The 23287-nt window shown below is 33.4% G+C and overlaps 1 protein-coding gene across 3 annotated transcripts in view; it reads left to right on the top strand.

Annotated features, from left to right (window-relative positions):
- The window catches only part of LOC111050584 (rhodopsin, GQ-coupled), a 173483-nt gene that overhangs the window by 111544 nt on the left and 38652 nt on the right, over window positions 1–23287 (top strand). For all 3 annotated transcript variants that reach the window (XM_039421016.1, XM_039421017.1, XM_039421015.1), the window contains exon 7: window positions 9286–9491. In XM_039421016.1, the coding sequence (XP_039276950.1) occupies window positions 9286–9491 (206 nt within the window). The remainder of the gene's footprint in view (window positions 1–9285; window positions 9492–23287) is intronic.

The following is a 23287-nucleotide window of genomic DNA, read 5'->3' as shown; positions in this document are numbered from 1 at the left end:
AGAAAGAGGAAGAGAGAGAGAGTGAGCGTGACTAGGGGGAAGAGCAGGCATATTCAGACATCTCACCAGCTTCGCTTTGCATCAAAGTGCAGTCAAAGTTGAAGTTAGAGCGAAGTTGGAGTGAAGTTTCATCGTGAACTTTAGTGGGAAGTCAATCGACTCTTGTGAACTTCGCCTACTAGAAGCAAAGTCATGAGCATTGTAAATGCCAAATGCAGTCCGTTTTGTTGACATGTTGTGGTGATTTGATGGTGGATAAATTTAGAATAGAATAGAATATTAGACCAAGAGACCAAGCAGATCACCGGAGTTTGAAAACAAAATTACCCTCGTACTATCAAAAGTCATCGCGATGCCTTCCATGAAAAAATGACTGAACTAGTACTGTAGTTGACAGACTTTTTGATAGGATGAATAACAAAAAATTAATAAGACTCAAAATGAATAGGAGCGGTTTCTATGGGTAGTGGAGAAGTAGAGAAAAAGGGATGAATATTCCGTGGCGTCTCACATACATATAATAGTAACAGAGGGTTGAGTCATATGGCTTCACTGTTCATATACTGAATTTTAAAATCTTTCACAAACAATGTCTTGTACAAAAACTCTTCAACTGAATAGATGGGATCGTTAACAAGACATTATGTGTTATTGATATAGGTTTACTTCAAAAACTATCTCCATGTTTATTTCATTCAAATTAATAACAGGTAATCGTAATCCAGTGCTCATAAGGAGAAACTGACCTTGATATTTCCAAGATCCCCTATAAGCTAGAACAAAAAAAATGTCCTTGGAGTAAAGGGTTATTCTTCCTTAGTTTCCCCTTGATCGCTCAAATCAGACGATGTTTTTTTTTAGTCAACTAGAAATCTATGAACTAAATTGAAAGTATTACTATGAATTGGTTAATTTTATTTTTAAATTAATGTGGTCATTCATAATTATTTATATTCTACAATGTAATCGTAATCGATTATGCAGAGGAGAAAAGGCAAGGAACTACGGTGAAATTTCAATATAAAACGGGTGGCTAAAGAGAGGAAATGATTGAAGTTCGTGTACAAACAAAAATAAAAAGAAAAGATTCAGACGAGAGGAAGTTGAAGTTAATGACGATGAAGTTGAAGTGTGATTGTATAAAGTTTCTGAAGAAGAAGATTTGTTTTCGAAAGCAGAAACACATTGCAATCTTAAGTTTAGAGGGTATTGATAAGCCTTACCATGTAACATGTTTTCCGTCCAAATTAGTATGGAAACTATTAGGAATGAAAACTATTGGATGCTGAATCATCGGAGAGATAAAATTTCATCTTCGAGAAAAATGATTCGCATGGTTTTGAGATAGACAACATATACCTCTGAATTATTCCAATGGAAACTTAAAGCACGTGAACAGCTACAGTGAGAATTAGTACATGTGCCAGTATAACCTGTAAAACATCAAGGCTTTCCACCCAACCAATGCTGTCAGAAGTGAATCTTACTAGACTGAGAACCATTTCTCAATGTAACAATATAGAGCAGCTTTAGGAGAGAAAATAAACGTCGGAAACAATTTATCAAGCTCTGAAGAATCGATCAATTTCAAAACTATAGTGAGATTCACTTCAAATTTTGTCAGCACTTGTTGAAGCATTGTTATTATTTATTAGGAATGTTGACAGTTTGAAGAGAATAACATTGAGAGCTTCAAGATTGTAAGTTTACAGCAGTTGCAAGTTGGATCCCAATCCCAATAATCAATCCCAGATTTGTGAATATTATGTATAGTAGGATTCACGTTTTGTGACGTCAGTGGGAATGACAAGATGGTTCAAATAGTTTCCACTATTCTTTTTCCACCGCCTCCTATTATCTGTGATCCAAGTCAACCCGGTTTATCTGATATAGGAAATCGAAGATGATATAAAAAATATTCATATCAATTGATACTAATAATTGTTGTCTCTGAAGAAAAAAAGATGAAGGATCAGGAAAAGGAAGACAAACAAGATAATGGAAAGAGGAAATTGATCCATCAAATAACGACCAAGTCACCTTCAGAGTCTGCTGTGATTAATAATGAAAATGAGCTTTCTCATGAACGTGGGCTTTCTAATCAGCTGATTGGTATTGCTATTATGTCACTACTACTAATAGATATACTCTTTGCCTGGAGATTGATTAATTCCAGTCTCATTCCTCAAAGTAGAGAGATCATTAGTGCCAAGCCAGATGAAGCGTTTTTTCAGACATTGTTGCAATGACGGCGGACAAGTCGGCAGGGTAGGAAGCTCTCCGATTGGCTGATTGGGTTGGCGTTCGGTAATCAGCTGTTAATCAGCCAATCGGAGAGCTTCCTGCCCTGCCGACTCGTCCACCGCCAGTGCAAAAATATCTAAAAAAAGCTTTATGTGGCTTGGCCCACATGAAGGATCAATGAGACCAATCATGAGATAGATTCTCCCTAATTACTATACAAACTCAATATTTTTATATTTCAACCATCGCTCTACAATCTGCATTTTCATTTGTTGCTGCTCGTTCCAAAACAGTGAGTCATTGCAACTTCCCTATTAACATACATAAGCTTTTCAACCTTTTTTCTGAACACCTAATATCTTTTGCTGCTCTGGTATCAAATTTTGCAAAATTCTGAAAACCCTTCATGTAGAGTGAGGATCGTGACCAGGTGCTTGTTCAGTATTATGGTTATTCAATCTTTCAATCAATTTGATTCAACTTTTTCCATCATCATTTTTAAATTTTGAATATGTTGGCTTCCTTGACTCCATATGATTATATGAAATTATATTAAAACATTATAAAAAAATATACAGGCATTAAATATAACATATAATCATAATATTGATGGTAAATTATTTCATATTCATACTTCAAACGTTCAATAATACTTCTAGTTGTCACATCTTTCTCAAATCGAAATTTCTCTTGAATCGATTAATTTCTAGTTCAGAATTGGGTTTAGGTATAAATTCAGTTTGTTTTATTTGAATTTTCCTTCCATTAGCTTCTTCTTTTGCTCATCATTGAATTATATTTTAAGTTCTTTATTCCAAGGAGTAAATTACTATGTGGATGAGTATATTGTTATATGATTATTGTTAGCATTTCATGTATCAACGAGACATGGAAAACCTGTTGTCTCCATTCCCATATATAGATTCCTGTAAATAAATAATAACTATCTTTACGTCATCAAAAGAATCAATTCTGTAGAGCACTACCATCTGAGTCAATTGGATGGTTAATAATAAAATTCGTAGAAAGATTTGTGGAATGGAGATGTAAGATATGTGTGAATTATAGACCGTTTATAGTAATCCAGAATTAAGATCCAGGATATGATCGAGATGGAATTAGTATCGAAGAGAATTCCAGGAGCAAGTAAATCACTTCAAACAAGTCATTTATGTCATTAATACATCTACAGGACATTTACATCATTCATATATAAATTAAATCCGAGCATAGTAACCTCATATGGGTTGTACCTCACAAGGTTACCTTACTTGAGGTACCTATTTTGCAATCCCTGTGTCCATGCAATAGTTCTAGACATCCTACTTGAAAGCAAAGGAGACTGACATCCTTTGAAACGAGACTTCTGTAACACAAGTCCGATTTGATCCACTTCGAATTCGTAGATAAATCCTTCATGATTAATATCCTGCACCTTATTGAGCAGTTTGAGTAACCTGGATCCTTTATATCGGAATCCTTCGAATCCTTCTCTTCTGAGGGATAGTTTCCAAACACAGAATGCAGTGCATCCAACTTCAACGACTTCCTGGAAAATACATTTGATTAGATTCACTTGAAACTGTCATTATTCCTCGAGAATAATTCCAATATTTTCCATTCAACCGAAGCTGACAGTTTAAATTCAATCTCACTATAGCAATGGTTTGAAATCGTTGTGTATGATTTCAGTGGACCCGATATTGGACCGGTGCTTTGGAGATGTAGTTTCTCTTTTGTACCGTTTCCCTGAACTGGATACATTTACGGAGAAGCATCTGGTATTCAGTAGTGTACTGTATTGATACAGTGTAATATCGTGTAGTACAGAAGGTTGTGTGGAGTCCTAGAATTTCATGTTTGTATCAAAAGGAACGCATGCAAAGCAAGTAATGCTTCGGAGTAATGCTGTTATACATTTCTGATGCAAATTCAACATACCAAGAACAGGATTGGATTTGAAATAGAAGTTCCATCAAAGACCAGCAGTATTATTTGTACTTCTATCAATACTGTATATTGTATAAGAGAGTAACATCTTTTCATGAGGAATGTGAACAAGGTTCAAGGAGGGAGGATGATGGGAAGTACCGTGTACAAATAGTAAGACCCGTTCGAAAAAAAAGAAAAGAAAGTAGAATAGGAAAGAAACAAAGACAGAAGAATAGAGAGAAACGCCTGGCGAGATTGAGAAATGATTTTTTCTTCTACTGAGAGTGGAAGAAAACGAAGGAGTCTATAGTCCATAGAAAATTACTTTTGACTTGGAGGAACATGCGGCGCAGAGAAATGGAGGGAGATCAGCCAATTACGGTGATGAATAGAATCATAGGTAGAAGCGCAGTTGCCAATTTGTCGATTAGACTCAGTCGACTCAGGGCTTTCAGAGAGGAAACATCGTAAATATACTAAACACTCACTGGAAATTACATAACGTTGGCCGGCTTAGAACGGCAACATAGCCGCCGCTGTCTCCCTACCAGTCGCTGTACATGCTGCAGCGCATGTCTATCCAAGTCAAAAGTAATTTTGTATGTACTATAATAAACAAGAATAAGTAACTATATTATAAAGGTTCATACAGCTTTATGCGCCACGGACACGCGCATTCTACCTTTTATCAGCTAATGCCATGCTCATTATAAATGTATCTTACTGTTTCTGTACAAATATAGATACAATAAGCATAGCATCAGCCAATAAAAAGCTAAATGTGCTTGTTCGTAGCGTATAAGTCCGTGTACACCTTAAAATACATCACGAATAAGTCATATGAAATGAATAATAAAAACAAAAGGCATCGTAAAAATAAATTTGAAAAAATATTTAGAGATGAGAAGAGGGTGACACGAGTAGGAGAAGGTTAAAAAATAGGGATTAGACATGAGAGTAGAAAAAGAAGAAAGGTGAAGGAGGAAGATAAGTAGTTGGTTAACTTCTGAATTGATTGATTGATTGATTAAGTGCTTCACTCCCTCAGATTACTTTATTGAATGGTATGATAGAAGAGGAGAATCACACAGGAGTAAAGTGAATAAGTATAGAAGACTTAGTGAGAAGGATAAAATGAGAAATAAGTGGAGAAATATGAAAGGAAGAGCAGAAATGGTGAGTGGAGGAAACGAAGGTGGTGAGAGAACTCTTAAATGATTTAGAGTTTTCCAGTTCACAAAAACTAGAAATCAAGGAAATGAAGGAGCTGATCACAAACGGAGAAAATGAGCAAGATTAATATAAAGGTGGTATACAAATTTGAAACAAAAGTTCAAACATTTTCTATTGTTTCAAGTAGAGAGGTGAATGTAGAAGATATCATTTATCACATTCATTGCATAACAGTTTCCCATAACCAGATGATCAATATTAATTCATCAACAATCATCCAAAAAACATCAGATGTGAATATGAATAATCATGGAACTCAATGAAAAAGAAGCGTTTACGTAATAGAAGCTTGATATCAGAGTATTTTCCAAGAAAAGGACCAATTTAAAAGAAGGTAAGCAAATTAATTCTCAGCTCTCTGAAATGCTGTAGGTGTAGTATCTATTTCCATCATCCAACCTTGATTGATTGACGTATTTCAACTGATTGTTTTTTCATTCCGAGCGAAGTGATCATTCATTTTTTTAGAATAGAAGTGTCACGTCATCTACCTAGAAGGTTGGAATGCAATATTTGCATCACTTTATATAATTCTCATTATAAAATATTATATACATCACTTTATCAAAAATCTCGTATTTGATCAATCTCATCCATATGAACAATCTTGTTCGTCATCAATAAACGCATAAATGCGACTGCTGAAAACTGATCTGAATTACCGAACGAAACTTTGGAAGTCTATGTACTTACCGACTCAAATTTCAGGGAAACGACAGTTTTGTCAGACAACTCTGATTCCAGGAAAACGTCCTTGTTATATGAAGCCTCATTCAGTGGATGATTATGAGAGCTTTTCAAATAATTAAGAAAGTCACCAAACAATCAAAATTCGCGTCAACGTGCCAAATGAATTATTGCATCTCGCAAAAGTGCATTACAAACATTTAATTGCTATAATTTGAAGTCAATCACGTTTCACTGTAGAAATCCACTTTAAACTATCAGCATTGGTTGAATGGGAAGCATAGATGTGACTGATTATGAGCAATTGTGACAGTTCTGAGTTTATGTCACTATTGTTATAATTTTAACTTATTGTCAGTTTTGTCATTTGAATTGAAGAGATTGATCATTGAAAGTTTGGTATAATTAAGTTGCTTTGATAGAGCTTGGTTGTGGCCTAATGACTTCGAGGTTGACTAATTAATTTAGGTCAATTATTATCTTGAGATTAACACTCAACTGGTATGGAGTATTAGGGTTCACACTCAAGGTATGGATGGGTCAAAAGTGACCAAAAATTTCAAAAATACACCTAGATGTATAATTAAATTATTATATTCTTACTCAAATGGCAACATAGTCTACTTGTTCCAACACCATTTACAATATAAAATTGCTGTCTGAAATATATTTATGTTTAAAAAATGTGAAACTTGTCAACAATGTTCAATACTATTTTGAAAAAAAATAAAAAAAACATCATGTTAAACAAAAGTATTTCCCATGTTCTTCTGTGGTAGTATAAATGAGTCCATCTCCAAAAAACCTGAAATTGCTCAGTTTTTATTCGTTCACAAAAAACTGAAATGGGTCAAATATAAACTTCGGATCAAACTTTCTGAATTAAACATGTTTTCTAGAAAAAAAGAGAAGAAATAAGCGAAGTTTTTCTTCCTGAATTTTTCTTCTCGTGAGATCAGCTGGATGATCCCACACATGCACTTGTTCACTCTCTTCCATTACGGTATCGACAGACGACAAAATTTCCAGCTGTTTTTCCAAGGACGTATTTATCCTTTTAATATCCTTCAGCGAGTTATCCCAGGGTTGAGACCTAGTGCAATCGAATTTTCATATCATAAACCTACTTTGTTCCAAATTCCGTGAGAATCGTTAGAGCCGTTTTCGAGATCCGTTGAACATAAATATATACCCATATAACCATATAACCAGATAACCACATAGCCATATGTATATATATATATATATATATATATATATATATATATATTTATATATATATATTTATTTATTTATTTATATATATATATATATATATGTATATATATATATTTATATATATATATATATACAGAAATTGCTCGTCATCAATAAACGCATAAATGCGACTGCTGAGAACTGCTCTGAATTACCGAACGAAACTTTGGAAGTCTATGTACTTACCGACTCAAATTTCAGGGTAACGACAGTTTTGTCAACTCTGATTCCAGGAAAACGTCCTTGTTATATGAAGCCTCATTCAGTGGATGATTATGAGAGCTTTTCAAATAATTAAGAAAGTCACCAAACAATCAAAATTCGCGTCAACGTGCCAAATGAATAATTGCATCTCGCAAAAGTGCATTACAAACATTTAATTGCTATAATTTGAAGTCAATCACGTTTCACTGTAGAAATCCACTTTAAACTATCAGCTTTGGTTGAATGGGAAGCATAGATGTTAATTATGAACAATTGTGACAGTTCTGAGTTGATGTCACTATTGTTATAATTTTAACTTATTGTCAGTTTTGTCAGTTGAATTGAAGAGATTGATCATTGAAAGTTTGGTATAATTAAGTTGCTTTGATAGAGCTTGGTTGTGGCCTAATGACTTCGAGGTTGACTAATTAATTTGGGTCAATTATCATCTTGAGATTAACACTCAACTGGTATGGAGTATTAGGGTTCACACTCAAGGCACACTCAAGGGTCAAAAGTGACCAAAAATTTCAAAAAATACACCTAGATGTATAATTAAATCTTTGTATTCTTACTCAAATGGCAACATAGTCTACTTGTTCCAACACCATTTACAATATAAAATTGCTGTCAGAAATATATTTATGTTGAAAAAATGTGAAACTTGTCAACAATGTTCAATACTATTTTGAAAAAAAATAAAAAAAACATCATGTTAAACAAAAGTATTTCCCATGTTCTTCTGTGGTAGTTTAATGCATCTCATGAGAAACTTTAGGTGCGTCATTTAATTCATATAGATAATTTTACAACTGCAAAATAAATAATTTAATAAAAATCAATTAATTCTGAACACCGAAGACAGCAGAATTATTCGAAACAGAGCAATGTCTTAAGAGCATGTAAGTCTTTAACCTGAGGCTGGATGGTTACACACAGAACAGTCATTTTGCTTCTAGTCGAGGCGTTTAGAATAAAATACATGGGCGATTATGGAGCAGCAAACACTCGGTCTTATCTACCGACTACTGTTGAATGACGCAATGATTATAACATCTGATTTTTATTTCTGTGAGTGGCCAGCTCACAAATAATCTTCTCCCATGAGGATTACAATGTGTGAACTTTGAAGGACCGTGGGAAAGAGTCCTGAAGTCGGATTACAAATAATATGATAGGCCATAAACCTGGTCTTGAACATAACGAATACAACTAGAAAATCATCAAATTCGGTGCACACATAAAAAAGTTATTGAATGTCAAAATTTGAGGCTCGGTTTTATTTATATAGATTTTGTGTAATACAAAAACTCAACTTTCTCTCTGACTAATCATAATTAGTCAGATAATTTATCATTATTTTTTCCTCATTATTATTGCTCGTGCATTTTACAAGCTTCCATCATCTTTATAACTGTTTTCAAATATAAATATATTGTTATCCAAAATCCCACACCAAACAACAATTTCACAATTTTATTATTTTTATTTTTATTTTTATTCACATTAAATTGTGGATAATCCAATTGAATCATCCCTGTTCATTCTAATGATTCATCCATTTACAATTCTTCTTTCTATTTATAAATGCATTGTTATCAATGCACATCAGGCAACGATTTCTAAGTCATTCATCCATCTTAAAGCTCCCATGACCTATCACTATCGCATACGTTTGGCACAGTCATCCATGGATTTTGAATCAATAAACTCCATCAATGTTTGCAGGTGGGAGAAAGAAGACAATGTCATCAACGGTGACGACAGCAGCTCCTGTGTCTTCAACCATCCGCACTGCTGAGATCATCCTGGTGCTGGTGGTACTCTTCATGTTGTCATGGACTCCCTACGCCATAGTCACGCTCATTGGCCAGTTCGGCAAGAAGGGGGTCATCACACCCTGGCTGTCGGCTTTGCCTGCTTTTTTCGCCAAGGTCAGCACAATTTCCCCTATCTGATGAGAATATAAGCATGCACTTTTTAAAGAGATTTATACAGTATTATGATTATGATAATTAATACCAAAACCCCAATTTATGTGCTATCAACTACCCTAACAATTTCTGCAACTGCAAATATTGACAACGATAGTAGACGGGTAACGCCGGTTTTAGGAAGCTTTTTTGCGACTTTACCCCCCCTCCCCCCTCCCCCCGCACCCATCCTACCTTCCCCGCACCTCCCCCGGTCCTGCGGCACCTCCCCCGCCCCCTTAGAAGAACCTCTCTCTCTCTCTCTCTCACACATCTCTCTCTCTCTTGTCATGCTCTAGTTAGAAGAAGAAGAAGAAGAAGAAAAATAAATAATACCAAACCCTAATTTATGTGCTATCAACTACCCTAACAATTTCTGCAACTGCAAATATTGACAACGATTCATAACAGATTAGCAACTACAATATTATAACAGAATTATAAGGGATGGAAGAGTAATAATTGTTGACAATAGGAATAGCAGAATGGATAACGGTATTCAATAAGCAATATATCACTACTGTTCTTAGGCTAGGTCTTTAGAAAGAGGTAAGGATATCAATGTTACTTATGGAGCTATCGAGATTCCATTGATAACTTGAACTGAACAACTTTATCAACGTCAGAATTTATTCAATGTGCTATCAACTTGCTTTGAATTGAACAGCTCTGAAATTTGATAATTGAAATTGATAACAATCATATCAAGGATATCATCCTCTCATCAATAAGTGAATAGGCTAACTTGTGAGTCGTCATAATAATAAAGTGACAGACATGTGTACGTTGATGAGAGGATTCTATTTCAACAACTAATTTTGTCATCCTAACCAATAAGAGTGTAGAAATGTCATTGTCAATTCAACAACCTAGGTGAGTTGAGGAAGAGAGAATGCGAAAAATCACAAGGTAACCAACCAATGAGTGAGTAGTGATAAAATTTGGCATTATGGCGAGTCAATATCAATCAATTAAGAGAGAAAAGTAATTCCGTCATCATGGAGACAGCCAATGGGAGTTGAGTTGGGATTAATTCAACAAATAAGAGAGCAGCGATTTCAAATGAGAGACAGATGCAGGTAGTTGTATTAAAATTGGACCAATATAACAGACCTGAGTTTATTTAATGCTGTCACAAGAGCAAGTAATTGAAACTACGGTGCATATCTCATCTGGGTTATGGGCACTACAATACGAAAATCCACCTGCCAAAATTAATTTTCTGTAAACTTCACTGATGGCTGACCAAGAGAATTAATTATCATTGTACAACGCCCAAACTTTCAGAATATTCACTAAACGTTGAATTTCTCGGAAATCTAATTATTTTTGTTGGTTTTACAATCATGACAGTGGGAATATTGAATGGGATGTTTCCCACGTGTTAACGGGATAAAGTATTAATAAAGCCTTTATGACCTATAAAGCCTTGAATATGCCCACAGAACATGGACAAACAAAAGGCCTACGAACTTATATGTTATACGAATTTATATATATATATAATATATATATATATATATATATATATAATATATATATATATATATATATTACGAAAAACGTTCAAATTTGGTAGGTATGTTCAGTTGGCCCTTTAGAGGCGCACTAAGAAATCTTTTGGCAATATTTTAACTCTAAGGGTGGTTTTTAAGGGTTTAAAGTTCGTCTTTTAGCATGTATATTCTTCTTATTCTCTTAATTATAATTGAAAAATGCCCATACCATATGTTAATATAGAACTAGCATCTAGAGAGGGTACCTCTTCGAAACTGTTGTTAACTGGTAACTAAATTAATAATTTTGTCAGGTTGGCATTGAGTTGACTTTGTTAGGTTGGCACCAAGTTGAAGATTGAAATGAATTTATTGCGGGAAAATTGATTGGGCACTGCTACTTCAATCAGAGCTATTCCTGGGAATATTATATTACTAGCCGTCAGGCTCGCTTCGCTCGTCATATCCGTTTAGCCAGACGTTTAGTCTGGACCCCCGAACATATGATAAAAATGCAGGCGAGCGAAGCGAGCCTGCTGATCTCATTCGCGGACGATCCAGTCGGTGGTCCAGGGGGCGGAGTCCCCTGGCTAGACGGATATGGCGAGCGAAGCGAGCCTGACGGCTAGTTATGTTATATTATCAAATAGAAACATTCATTATATATATCTTTCATGAATCAACTGCATTTCGTCTAACTGGATTGTTATTTTACAACAGAGTTTAAAATCAAACTCATCAATAAGTGAATAGCATCTCCACTATACAGAAAGGTATTTTGAATTATTGTCATTGATGCATTAATAGATTATTATTAAGCGTTTACACACTTGTGTTTGGGAATATAATAGGTTACTGAAGAGAAAGTAACACTTGGCACTTGATTGTTTATTACCAAGGTCGAAACAGTAATAACAAATTCAAATTTCTACTTTTTATTACCTATCATATTATTCCACATCATTTATCCTGTTTCCAACTATAATATTTGTATCAAATAGGGTATACAAATAGTCTACAAATAAGCTACTGTATCAAAAAATTAAGTATTCAATGTATGGAATTTAGTAGCGATAATATTGTTATCGAATAGGTTTGTTTGGGAATCATATTATTCCACATCATTTATCCTGTTTCCAACTATAATATTTGTATCAAATAGGGTATACAAATAGTCTACAAATAAGCTACTGTATCAAAAAATTAAGTATTCAATGTATGGAATTAGTAGCAATAATATTGTTATCGAATAGGTTTGTTTGGGAATCATATTATTCCACATCATTTATCCTGTTTCCAACTATAATATTTGTATCAAATAGGGTATACAAATAGTCTACAATAAGCTACTGTATCAAAAAATTAAGTATTCAATGTATGGAATTTAGTAGCAATAATATTGTTATCGAATAGGTTTGTTTGGGAATCATATTATTCCACATCATTTATCCTGTTTCCAACTATAATATTTGTATCAAATAGGGTATACAAATAGTCTACAAATAAGCTACTGTATCAAAAAATTAAGTATTCAATGTATGGAATTTAGTAGCAATAATATTGTTATCGAATAGGTTTGTTTGGGAATCATATTATTCCACATCATTTATCCTGTTTCCAACTAGAATATTTGTATCAAATAGGGTAGTCTACAAATAAGCTACTGTATGTGAAAACGTGCTTCTTGGGGGTTTATCTCTTATGATAGAGTCCCACGTTGTGAAGCTATTATGTGAAATGGTAAACCTTTGTCCCACTTGTCGGGTGATATTATGTAAAATGGTAAATTTAGTATAGATAAGAGCAATTGCTAAAGTCCCTATAAATAAATTCGCAAATAGTTAAGGCCGTCCGGCTCGCAAATTTGCTGGGTTCAAACCGCAGCTCTAGCTCAGTTGTAGATACATGAGTTTTCAAAATATATTTAATCACCCCAAGGTTCAATGACTGGTGATTAATAATTCTTACCGCTGCTTCTATGAAGTTCTTGAAGAATACCAATAAGGAAATCAAAAAGACAGTTGATGACTGATTACCAGTAACCATGTATCCAACTGAGAATAATGAAGACCAACTATAGTTTTTTCTAGTTGATTTTTAAAACGCTCACCATGAATACAGGTATCCACCAATTTATCCTTCCGAAATTCCTTAGAACTTACAACGCCAGTTCTGGAAGCTCTCTGGATCCTTATATGATATAACAGGAACCTTATTAATATGTTCTTTCTGGCGAACTAGTATGACTATCATCAAAGAATGATAAGTACTGAATGCTCTTAATAAGATCAATATTAATTGATTCACTAATTTTATATGCTGCAGAATATTTTTTCTTGGTACTGTGACAGCCCAAACTGTATATCACGAGATGAATTAGGATAAAATAAACTTCTATGATTATGTATGCTGACATAAAACACAAAATATACTCCCATAAACAATATATATATATATATATATAAAATATTCTTATATCTATAAATTTTCAATATATAAATTCTTTTAAATACTGATACTTGGATTTCCAGTCAATTCAGAATTCTACAATTTAAAACCTGTTCGGTCTGCAGATTTAATAGGACAAGCTTTGATCAATTAGCAAATAATAATTAATAAAATTGATATTTAAAAAATAAAATCTCAGGGTTTTTAATGAGTCCGTGCCGTGCATGGGAGTAAGCTTCCTACATACATCAAATAAAATTCATAAAACGTTCTTATAAACTATATGATAGCACTCAACACGTTGCAAAATTTCCTTGATTCGAATTTATTTATATAGCGCTTTGATTAACTCCCCAACTCTTAACAAAAAGGCCTTTATAAAACGAGCTCGTTTGATCTAACACTCACATTAATGATGTTCTTGACGGTCTCGTAGAATGAATTAATTATTTCCAATAATTAATTATGCAGGTCCTTTTCGTCTCGGCTGGGCTCGCGCGTCGTCCAGATTTCTTATAGATTTCTTTCCGAATTAAAGATATATTTATGGGAATTGATTACAATCACGAACTCTTCAACAACACCGAGTTCACAGATAAATAAACATTAATTACAAATAGTTCACATTTAAAAAAGGGATTGGCTTGATAATTTTAAAATTTAACAAGAAGGAAGAACCCTAATTTCCATGTGCATCCTTTCAGAACGAGATCACAAGCCAGAAGAAGGTGATTTTCAGAAAAATTTTATCTCTTCCTTGAATGATTTGTAAGCTTCTTTCTGATTGGCTTCTAATTTAACAAACTCAATACAATTGGTTGCTTCAGATTCAGGGTTTCTTCAACTTTATAATAGAGAAAATAAATAAAAGTATTTATATAAATATATGGAGTGATGGTCTTAAACTATTCTGATAAATAAATCGCGATATACGATGCTAACATGTAACATATATTTAGTTTTTTATACGAGTTTTGTATACCCTTTGATTTTTGTACTTTTTTAGATTGTAATAAATATTTATGCAGCAATAATAGTTGTCCCTATTTATTTACATAATTCTTCCTCAGTATATATATAATACATCTTTTGTGAGTAAACTTTATAATTCAACTTGTACTGGTTGATCGAACAATCAGCTGATTTGTTAGGTATTGATTCAAATAACTATCGATTTATTCTAGATCGATTGATTCATTTAAAAGTGTAAACAAATAATTCTAACCTCAAATGTACATGCAAACTTTTATTTTTTATGATCTGCCAATAATAAATAAGCCGCTTTATAATTTGTAATCCTGCCAATGGATCCTCATAGTTGTTGAATCACAATTATGCATGTTTTTTCTTATAATTTTAGATAATACGATTACTCTTTTATCACTAACAACATTCGATTTTACTTGAGTGGTTCTTTAACTAGGTTATCTTTCTTTTCCATTTTATAATTCTATTAAAGTTCAATAGTTCATTTCAAAAATATTTTGTGGTGCTAAAATACCACGTGACATGTATCAAAAAAATTAAGTATTCAATGTATGGAATTAAGTAGCAATAAGATTGTTATCGAATAGGTTTGTTTGGTATAATTCCAATGTGCTATTTTCTTGATAGAGAATCTATGAGAGATATAGAGGGCTATCAGATAGTCATATTAGGTAATACTAAATATCGGGGCACCGAGCTTCGCTCGTTATTTTCATTTATTGATAAACAGAACACAATTTTCTAAAATAATCGTGTTCATATTCCACAGCTGGCTATATGTCATCTTATGAATTTCGAGGATGAAATATTTTGATTTTTCACATTCTCACTCGCTCACTTACTTTCTCACTATCCACAGCTGTTTCAGCCAAGGATGAATTTCTCCTTTTCTTGTCCTTCAGCGAGTTCTCCCAAGGATGAGACCTAGTGCAATCGAATTTTTATATCATAAACCTACTATGTTCCAAATTTCGTGAAAATCGTTAGAGCCGTTTTTGAGATCCGTTGAACATAAATAACCAGATATAAAAATATATAAATACCGAAATTGCTCGCTTAATAATAATAGGATTTGCAATACATTATTGATAGCCCTCCAGCCGACTATCGCAGCCAATAGATACAAGCTAGGGATTAATATTAGAAGTTATGAAATGAGTATATGAGTTTAACAAAATACTATTAATCTAATGAAAGAAATTCATCTCCACAATTTTTCTGCACCTCCACATCTATTCTTATCATCTATTCTTCTAAGATTAGTGTGTTGTGTCTTCTTTTTCTCCCTCTCCTTCCGTCTCTTTTCACATTGCCTATATCTATGTAAGTCTTCTTCTTGGTTCCAATCAACATTCACCACGATAAGTATATTGAATGTTTCATCTTCTACTATATCTTTCCATGTAGGGATATTGTTATCTTAATAGCAATCCCATAACAACAATATCATCACGGATGCAACATCATCTTCATTCCAGGTTCACAAAATTATCCAATCATATTTGTAGAGGAATACGCCAAAAACGGTAGTGCTTATCATCATATCTCCCATCAACCGCGCACAAACCAAGTGCTCTTGTAAGATTCACCCTTAGGAAAAAAATAGGAAGATAATATCATCATCATGGATTGGAAATCAATGTATAATGTAATATGTTAATATGTATGAATTCATTTACACACTTTTTTTAACAATACAATATGAGTTTCTATTCATTATTAGTCCAGTCACTATATACATTGGTGCATGCAATTTATATTGTAGTTCTGATTTTTTAATATATTATTTGGGTACATAAGAGAAGTCCAGAACCAATTTCTTCATGCAAAATGTCCTTGTGCTAGATACAGAGTTGACCAAAAACCTCGTATTTTCGGCTCATTTTCCATCTTTCAGCTATTTCTGCCAAATTTCGTGATCGGACAGAAAAATTTGCTCTCTATTTTTTCTAGATTATGAAATTCTGAATAAAATGAGATCATTCGGAACTTTCTATCTCCATTACTGAGTTATGATTTTTTCAAAAATGAGTGAAATTTGAAGAGAAAATCAATTTTGATGAATTTTAGTTTTTGATCAACAATATCTTCCGATTGTTACCATTTAGATGTATAGTTCAAAATCCCTCTGGGCGTATTTTTGTGCTCTATAATCTGAGATAAGGTCAGAGCGCTCTTTCTCATATAGATTTCCAGGTACACCTGACAACAATGCTCCATGTATTGTGAAAAACACCTAATTTTCAGCTTCAACCATCATCATCAACTACATAGTCTTCACATTGATATTTAGCATAATCCAGAAGAAAGGCAAGAGCAAATTTTTCTGTCCGATCACGAGATTTGGCATAAATAGCTGAAAACTGTAAAATGAGCCGAAAATACGAGGTTTTTGGGCCACTCTGTATCTAGCACAAGGAAATTTTGCATGAAGAAATTGGTTCTGGACTTCTCTTATGTACCCAAATAATATATTAGAAAATCAGAACTACAATATAAATCATCTCAACTATGAAAATTAATTATTCAATCATTGAAAAATATATTTCTAGACGATTAGAATATAATCAATTATTTTCAACAAGAATGAACAGTTGATATTACATAAGATATGGCGATATCAGCTAAGGCAGTGGCAAGGCAGAGAAACGGCGACGCTGTTATCCTATCTTTCTCCATTGCCATTATATCGAATATAGAAGACAGCAAGGGAGGATATCCCATTGTATAGACAGACTGTTGGTCTCCCAAATTTCACTGTTATTTCAAGCTGATTATTGTCGATTTGTGTCTTGAACGAGTGAGAGTTGTGATGTACCAATGATTGTACAGTCCTCAAAATACACAATAAATTTGTTCATAGGCTAGTACGAGAACGGAATAATTTCTATCACCGTAGAAACAATACAATCTTATCTGAGGTAGATAGACGACTGTTATCTAACTTACAAAGCAAGAAATAAATAAATCTGTAATTATATGCCTTCCAAAAAATTAGTCAATGGAAAAAACCGTATATGTTTATATGTCTATGGATTGGAACAGTAAAGTTATATTTGAAGGTTAGTTTCGAAACGAAAACATAACCCTAAAACAAACCAAAGCTAACTCATTAACAAGTAGCAAATTGAGAAGGCAGTTCGACTAAAGATCGATCATAAAAATTATATATTATTAACTTTTTCATTTTTATACTTTCATTTCTATGCCAAATAGGCCCGAATATTTATTTATTTGAACTACCAAAAAAATATACTTGTTAAAAATATATAAACAAGTTAGCTTAGCCATATATGACGATTGAGGGTCGATATTCTAGCATATAAAAAACCATATAAACAAAAAGATGGAAGAAATATTTATTTATTATGGTGTTCGTTATTGTTATAAGCATATATATTCTTATATTATGTCTACTTTATGTTATACAAGCATGTCTATGTTCTATAATCATTAGCTGTTCATTGAAGCCAATTTGAATGCATATCATCATAGACGAATTCTATTATTTATTTATGTATTATTATAATTATAAAAACTAAATGATAATTTGGAACAACTTAAAATCAGGAATTTCGCCCTATTTTAAAAGCTTTAAAGTTGGACACAGTGACACCACCCATTCGGCGTATTGGTTACGTCACAGAATCGGACCAATCCCGAATTAATATGTAAATTTGGCGAGATAAAATTTGAAGGAGAAATTCAAGTGAAAATTAGAAGAGGAAGACTCGAGGCCATTTTGCAAGGATCATCGGTAGGATGCAGACCTAGTCCACGTACCTAATTGTTCAAAAGCTTTAATTTCTGTTTAATGTAATTCAATCTTCGTTTTTCTGTTTTTTAAAAGTTGTTCCAAAGTTCCTATAATAATTGTGATACTAAGATTTTAAATTTCATTTAAATAAACCCTGAAATTATATTAGTGAAGTCTGTTCAACATTTTTCGCCACGTGGAAGGACCCAGCCGGAACGATATATTCTACGGCCGAATATATTTCGAAAAACCAAAAAACGGAAACAAAAGTCTACGTAAGTTATTCGAATATATAAAAGGGGATCCCCATAAATCTGCGAAAATTGTACAGCGCATAAATTCGTCCATTTAAGAAAAGTCATGACTATAGTTTTAAGGGTACAAAATTTATCATAATTAAATTTTATAGTATTAAATAAATTTAACTATCCACGCTGTACTTAGCCAAAAGGTCTATTTTCCTTAGGCGAAACCACACCCTGAGAGTAATTTTAATTATTAATTTGTTCTATTCTCTGAATCACCATTTAATATTAACTTGTTTTTTCTTGTTTAACTAGTTCAGTTTATGACCCTTTTCTAAGGGCTATTATCCATTTTATTTTGTTTAATTGAAGAGTACCGAACTTTTTATATAATATTTATAATTTAAAGACTCAAATCTGCTGTCTACCAATCTTCATCCTGTATCTATTTGAAAGCTATTATTTACATAATCTGTTCATTAATTTATTCAATATTTGTTGTAAAAGTATATCCTTCAGAATATATCCATTTTACCGTTTTATTAAACTGGGTTTACTTCATTATACCTCCAAATTCGTTCTTTCTCGACTGACACACATTGATCATTCAGGACACATCCTGTTTTGCAATAGTCAGACAGTAGCGAGTATAGTATCTATCATTAGATTATTATTTCTTCTGGTGGTAAATGGTGGTCGATTTTCTTATCAAGTAACAAATTCTGTCATTGAGGGTATCCCGCAGAATCAAATAATAAATCGACTTCCACTAGCCTACCCCACCGAGGTGAAGTGAATCCTACATTATTAGCCGACCAACATCGCAAAGAGAGGTAGTAGATCGTTTAAACAACATTAGAATTAAACTCGGTACTCGAAATATTTACTATTTTGGTTCAGCACTTTGCTCTCATACAACCTATAGTACTTATCAGAGACCTGGTTCGCATGGATTTGCCATTCTATCTGTTGTTTCATACGGTCTAACATCTTTCCAAATTACGGCACAATTATTGGATTCTGGATATATTAGTCATCATTTGGAGAAAAGGTTCACTCCAAAATTACTATCTCTGTCTGATCGTAGTGACAGCAGAATTTATTTTCAGCAGGTTCAAGTTGAACTGCATTTTATTATTAAATTGAATTTAATTCCACCTCACCATATTATAACCACCTACAACATTAAGTTAGAAATTCAGGTCCCTTACTTCGGCTACCTTTGTAGACCGCCAACCTCTTTATTGAGCAAGTTAACTTTTTCAATCTGTCCTATCCACACACCAGCCATTCTGCTTCGATACTCTGATTTAAGTGATATCGACAATCCGATTAAACAAAGGTTGGTCAACCTAACCTACAACTACCCACCGTTAAATCATAACCTCAAGTACTATCATTGTTCAATTATTTTATTTAATCTGACTATTTTAACTATCAATTACTTTTTTATTGTACGTCCTCCCTTCTCTACGGAACAAAATAGGCTGCAACATTCGCCAACACAAGGTAAGACCTACTATACAAGGAAATCGTACTCATGGCTGAACAATTATAACCCTAATTTATTGTCATATAGTTCAAATTATATATTTCCGTGTCCCCCCCTTTGGAGTAAGATTATGACACATTTCCCCTCCAGAGACTGGGATTTGATACATGACGCTTCAACGGAGGCCGATATCTGACAAGTTGATAGTATCGACTGCTTTGTTTTCGAATATAGCTAATATTAGTGATAAGTAATTATTACAATAGGTTTTTAGATTGCCATGCTAGCTCACTGTCAATAATGATTGATAATTCTTGAAATTGATCACTTTGTTCGTATAAACAATTCCTTGGAACGAAATTTGCCCAACACGCTTTGGTTGATACGTAACCCACAACAGGAACCAATCAGAATTGTTGAAGCAGTTATTACTTGTATTTTTCTGATTAGTTGTTTGGAAAACATGATTAGCTGATGTGTTTAGTGTTCCAGGTACGCTCTTAAATATTGAATATAATCGACTTTCAAAGATAATTTTAAAGGGAAAATAATTTTTATCGGCATTATTGCCTACAAAAAATACTCATTAAAAATAGATGCGACCAGGCGTGGCTTCAAAAGTAAACATGGAACAAAAGTGATGGGGTTGGCAGAATTCTTGGAACGATGAAAACCACAAGCAAGTTTTTAGGGTGAATGTTGTTTGCAACTGAACCATGTAAGTGGTAAGAACGAGAGAGAAGGAGGAGAAGGAGGAGGGAGAAGGAAGAAAAGGAAGAAGAAGAAGAAGAAGAAGAAGAAGAAGAAAAAGAAGATCAACTAAAAGAGGAAGTATCTTCTGTTTAAACTTGAGCTCCATCAGAGCTTGCTAAAACTCCCCAACTGAGTAGGCTATACTGTTCGCTAAAATGCAGCTTGACTTGAATTATGAGATATTCATCTCTTGGTTTAACATTATCCTAATTATGATTCACGAACTTCTTAGTTTCCCACAGCGGAATAATTTACTGATGAGTGTAGTACACTCTACACTCTGAACTGGTCTAGAGAAAAGATTTTGTGTGCAAATCTGTTTGTTCGTTTGCGTTTAGATTGTGGAAGGATGAAAGATAATGGATGTAAAGCAACTTTGAATCCCACATGGATGTGTTATTCTGTGTTATTCTTCTCCACTATCTCTACCTTCTCTCTCCAGTAAAATTCTTCCGTCTCTCACTTTTCCTTCTTCATTTTTTCTTTCTCTTCTCCTTCTCCTGTGTTCCTGGTTGTCATCTTCACAACTTCTTCTCCCATCAACACTGACGTTCTCTTCAGCATTATTTATAATCGCTTCGTTTATCATCAATATAACTTCTTTTTCACTTTAAATTCCTGCTTGACAATCTCTTCTTCATGTCCTCACTATCAATCATCCCCCTTCACTATTCATTATTGTATTTTCCACCTATAGCCTACTTCAGTTCTCTTTACTGATTCTTCTCAATTTATTAATTTCCCATCAACTTAGTTTTCGGTACTAGCTTCCTGAATGAAGATCATTCGTATTCAGGATATTTGTATCATTCGTATATGATCACTTCTTTCTGAAGACAATCATTTATATTTTGATTTTTCAATTTCTAAAAAATGGTATTTAGGATAAACAAGAAGTAAATTCAAAAATATTCTTGTATATTATACTTTAATCCCTAGGCAAACAAAATTTCAATCAATTTTTATACTTTATATACATTTGAAACATCAATGAACTAACTGATCTTCAATCAACTCTTTTACTCATTTTCATTGATTGGAAATTTGTGGTAAGAAACCCTATCCTGGTATTTATACAGACGTTTTACAGGATCGCTCATTCATTAGGCTACAGACCATCTTAATGAAAATTATGAGAATTATAATACTCTACTATATCTCACCATAGAGTGACGAATAGTTACTGTAGTGAGATTTACTTAAAACTGTCAGCTCACCTTATTGATAACAATAGAGCTTCACATTCAACTAATGCTGATAGTTTGAAGTGATTTGCTGTATGATCCCACTCATTGATACGACTCTGACTCTTTGAACGAAGTCGAAATAGAATTCCAACTCGATTGAATGATATGATATGGAAACTTGAAACTGAAACTCCACAAGATCAGACCAGTGAGTGAAAACTACTTCATTGAAATGACATCATTGATTAAAAGAGAAGCATTTAAATTATTTATAAGGCATGCTGACAGTATGGTATGAATCTCACTGGAGAATATCGTATTATCAGAAGCGTGGACTCTCTTTACTTCAAAGCTGTTTGCTGTTTGCCACTTGTCGATTGGTGGTGGATTGAAATAGATTAATTTGAGTGCGCTCGTTTATACAGAGTGGATGTATGTGGTAAAAGCGAATCATCTCGATTAATTATTACGTGCATTATTCATTTGAAGTGTGTTGAAATGGAAAGGTAGGCCTAATGGATATCCCTTTCATTCATTTATCATATTCGTGAAGTCGAAGTCGTATAATAATATTGAAAATGTCCTTTATCTGTTACTGGTACATAATAATGGAGAAACATCAATAATGAGTTCAGTTATGTGCTGCAATATTCCTGTTGCACATTCATATCAAGTGTTATAATGTGAGCTATACCAGAGATGGACGAAATAATCGTTAATAATATAGCTTTGTTATATGGATAACATAATTGAATTGGAAAATACAAAATTTTCAAAACAAAACGTACGGTAGCTATTGGATCACTCTTATGAGAACGAATAGGTTCATTTGCATTTCAAATTGATATCCCCACTCAGACAATATCATACTATCATACTACAATAAATTAATATCAAAGGCATGGCCATTGTAAATGATATCGAAAAAACTCATCCAAATGAGAAAACTATCTAATTGACTGATAAATAATAGTAGACTATCAACTTCCAATAAAACGTAAAAACATGAAACGTAGACATTGAAACGTGAGAAATAGTCACAAATAGTTTATGCAGGTCATAAAAAGGTTCAACGTTACCTTTGGTCAACAATATTGGGGAATATCTATCCATATCCCAGTTAACAGTTCCACAATAAACCGATGTTCCGCTGTCGTATATCCTATTAAGCTGATATAGTCTTACTTGTCCCATGTTTTACGGTCTTGCAATGCAAGATAGCAACTTTCAAGCATGCAATGCATTGTACTAGATGAACAAATTTGAACGGTCTTTACTACAGCTTTGGGCTTGCCTTCCTTGTAAAATCATTCCATTTAATCTTACAATGCAAGTTTGCAGTTTTCTAGCTTACAATCGACCCTCTTAAAATCCTTATTGAGTGACAATCAA

This window comes from Nilaparvata lugens, chromosome 2 (genome assembly GCF_014356525.2).
Source record: "Nilaparvata lugens isolate BPH chromosome 2, ASM1435652v1, whole genome shotgun sequence".
Classification (NCBI taxonomy): Eukaryota; Metazoa; Arthropoda; class Insecta; order Hemiptera; family Delphacidae; genus Nilaparvata; species Nilaparvata lugens.
The sequence above is the reverse complement of the archived record's forward strand: the minus strand, read 5'-3'. Positions and strand labels throughout refer to the sequence as shown.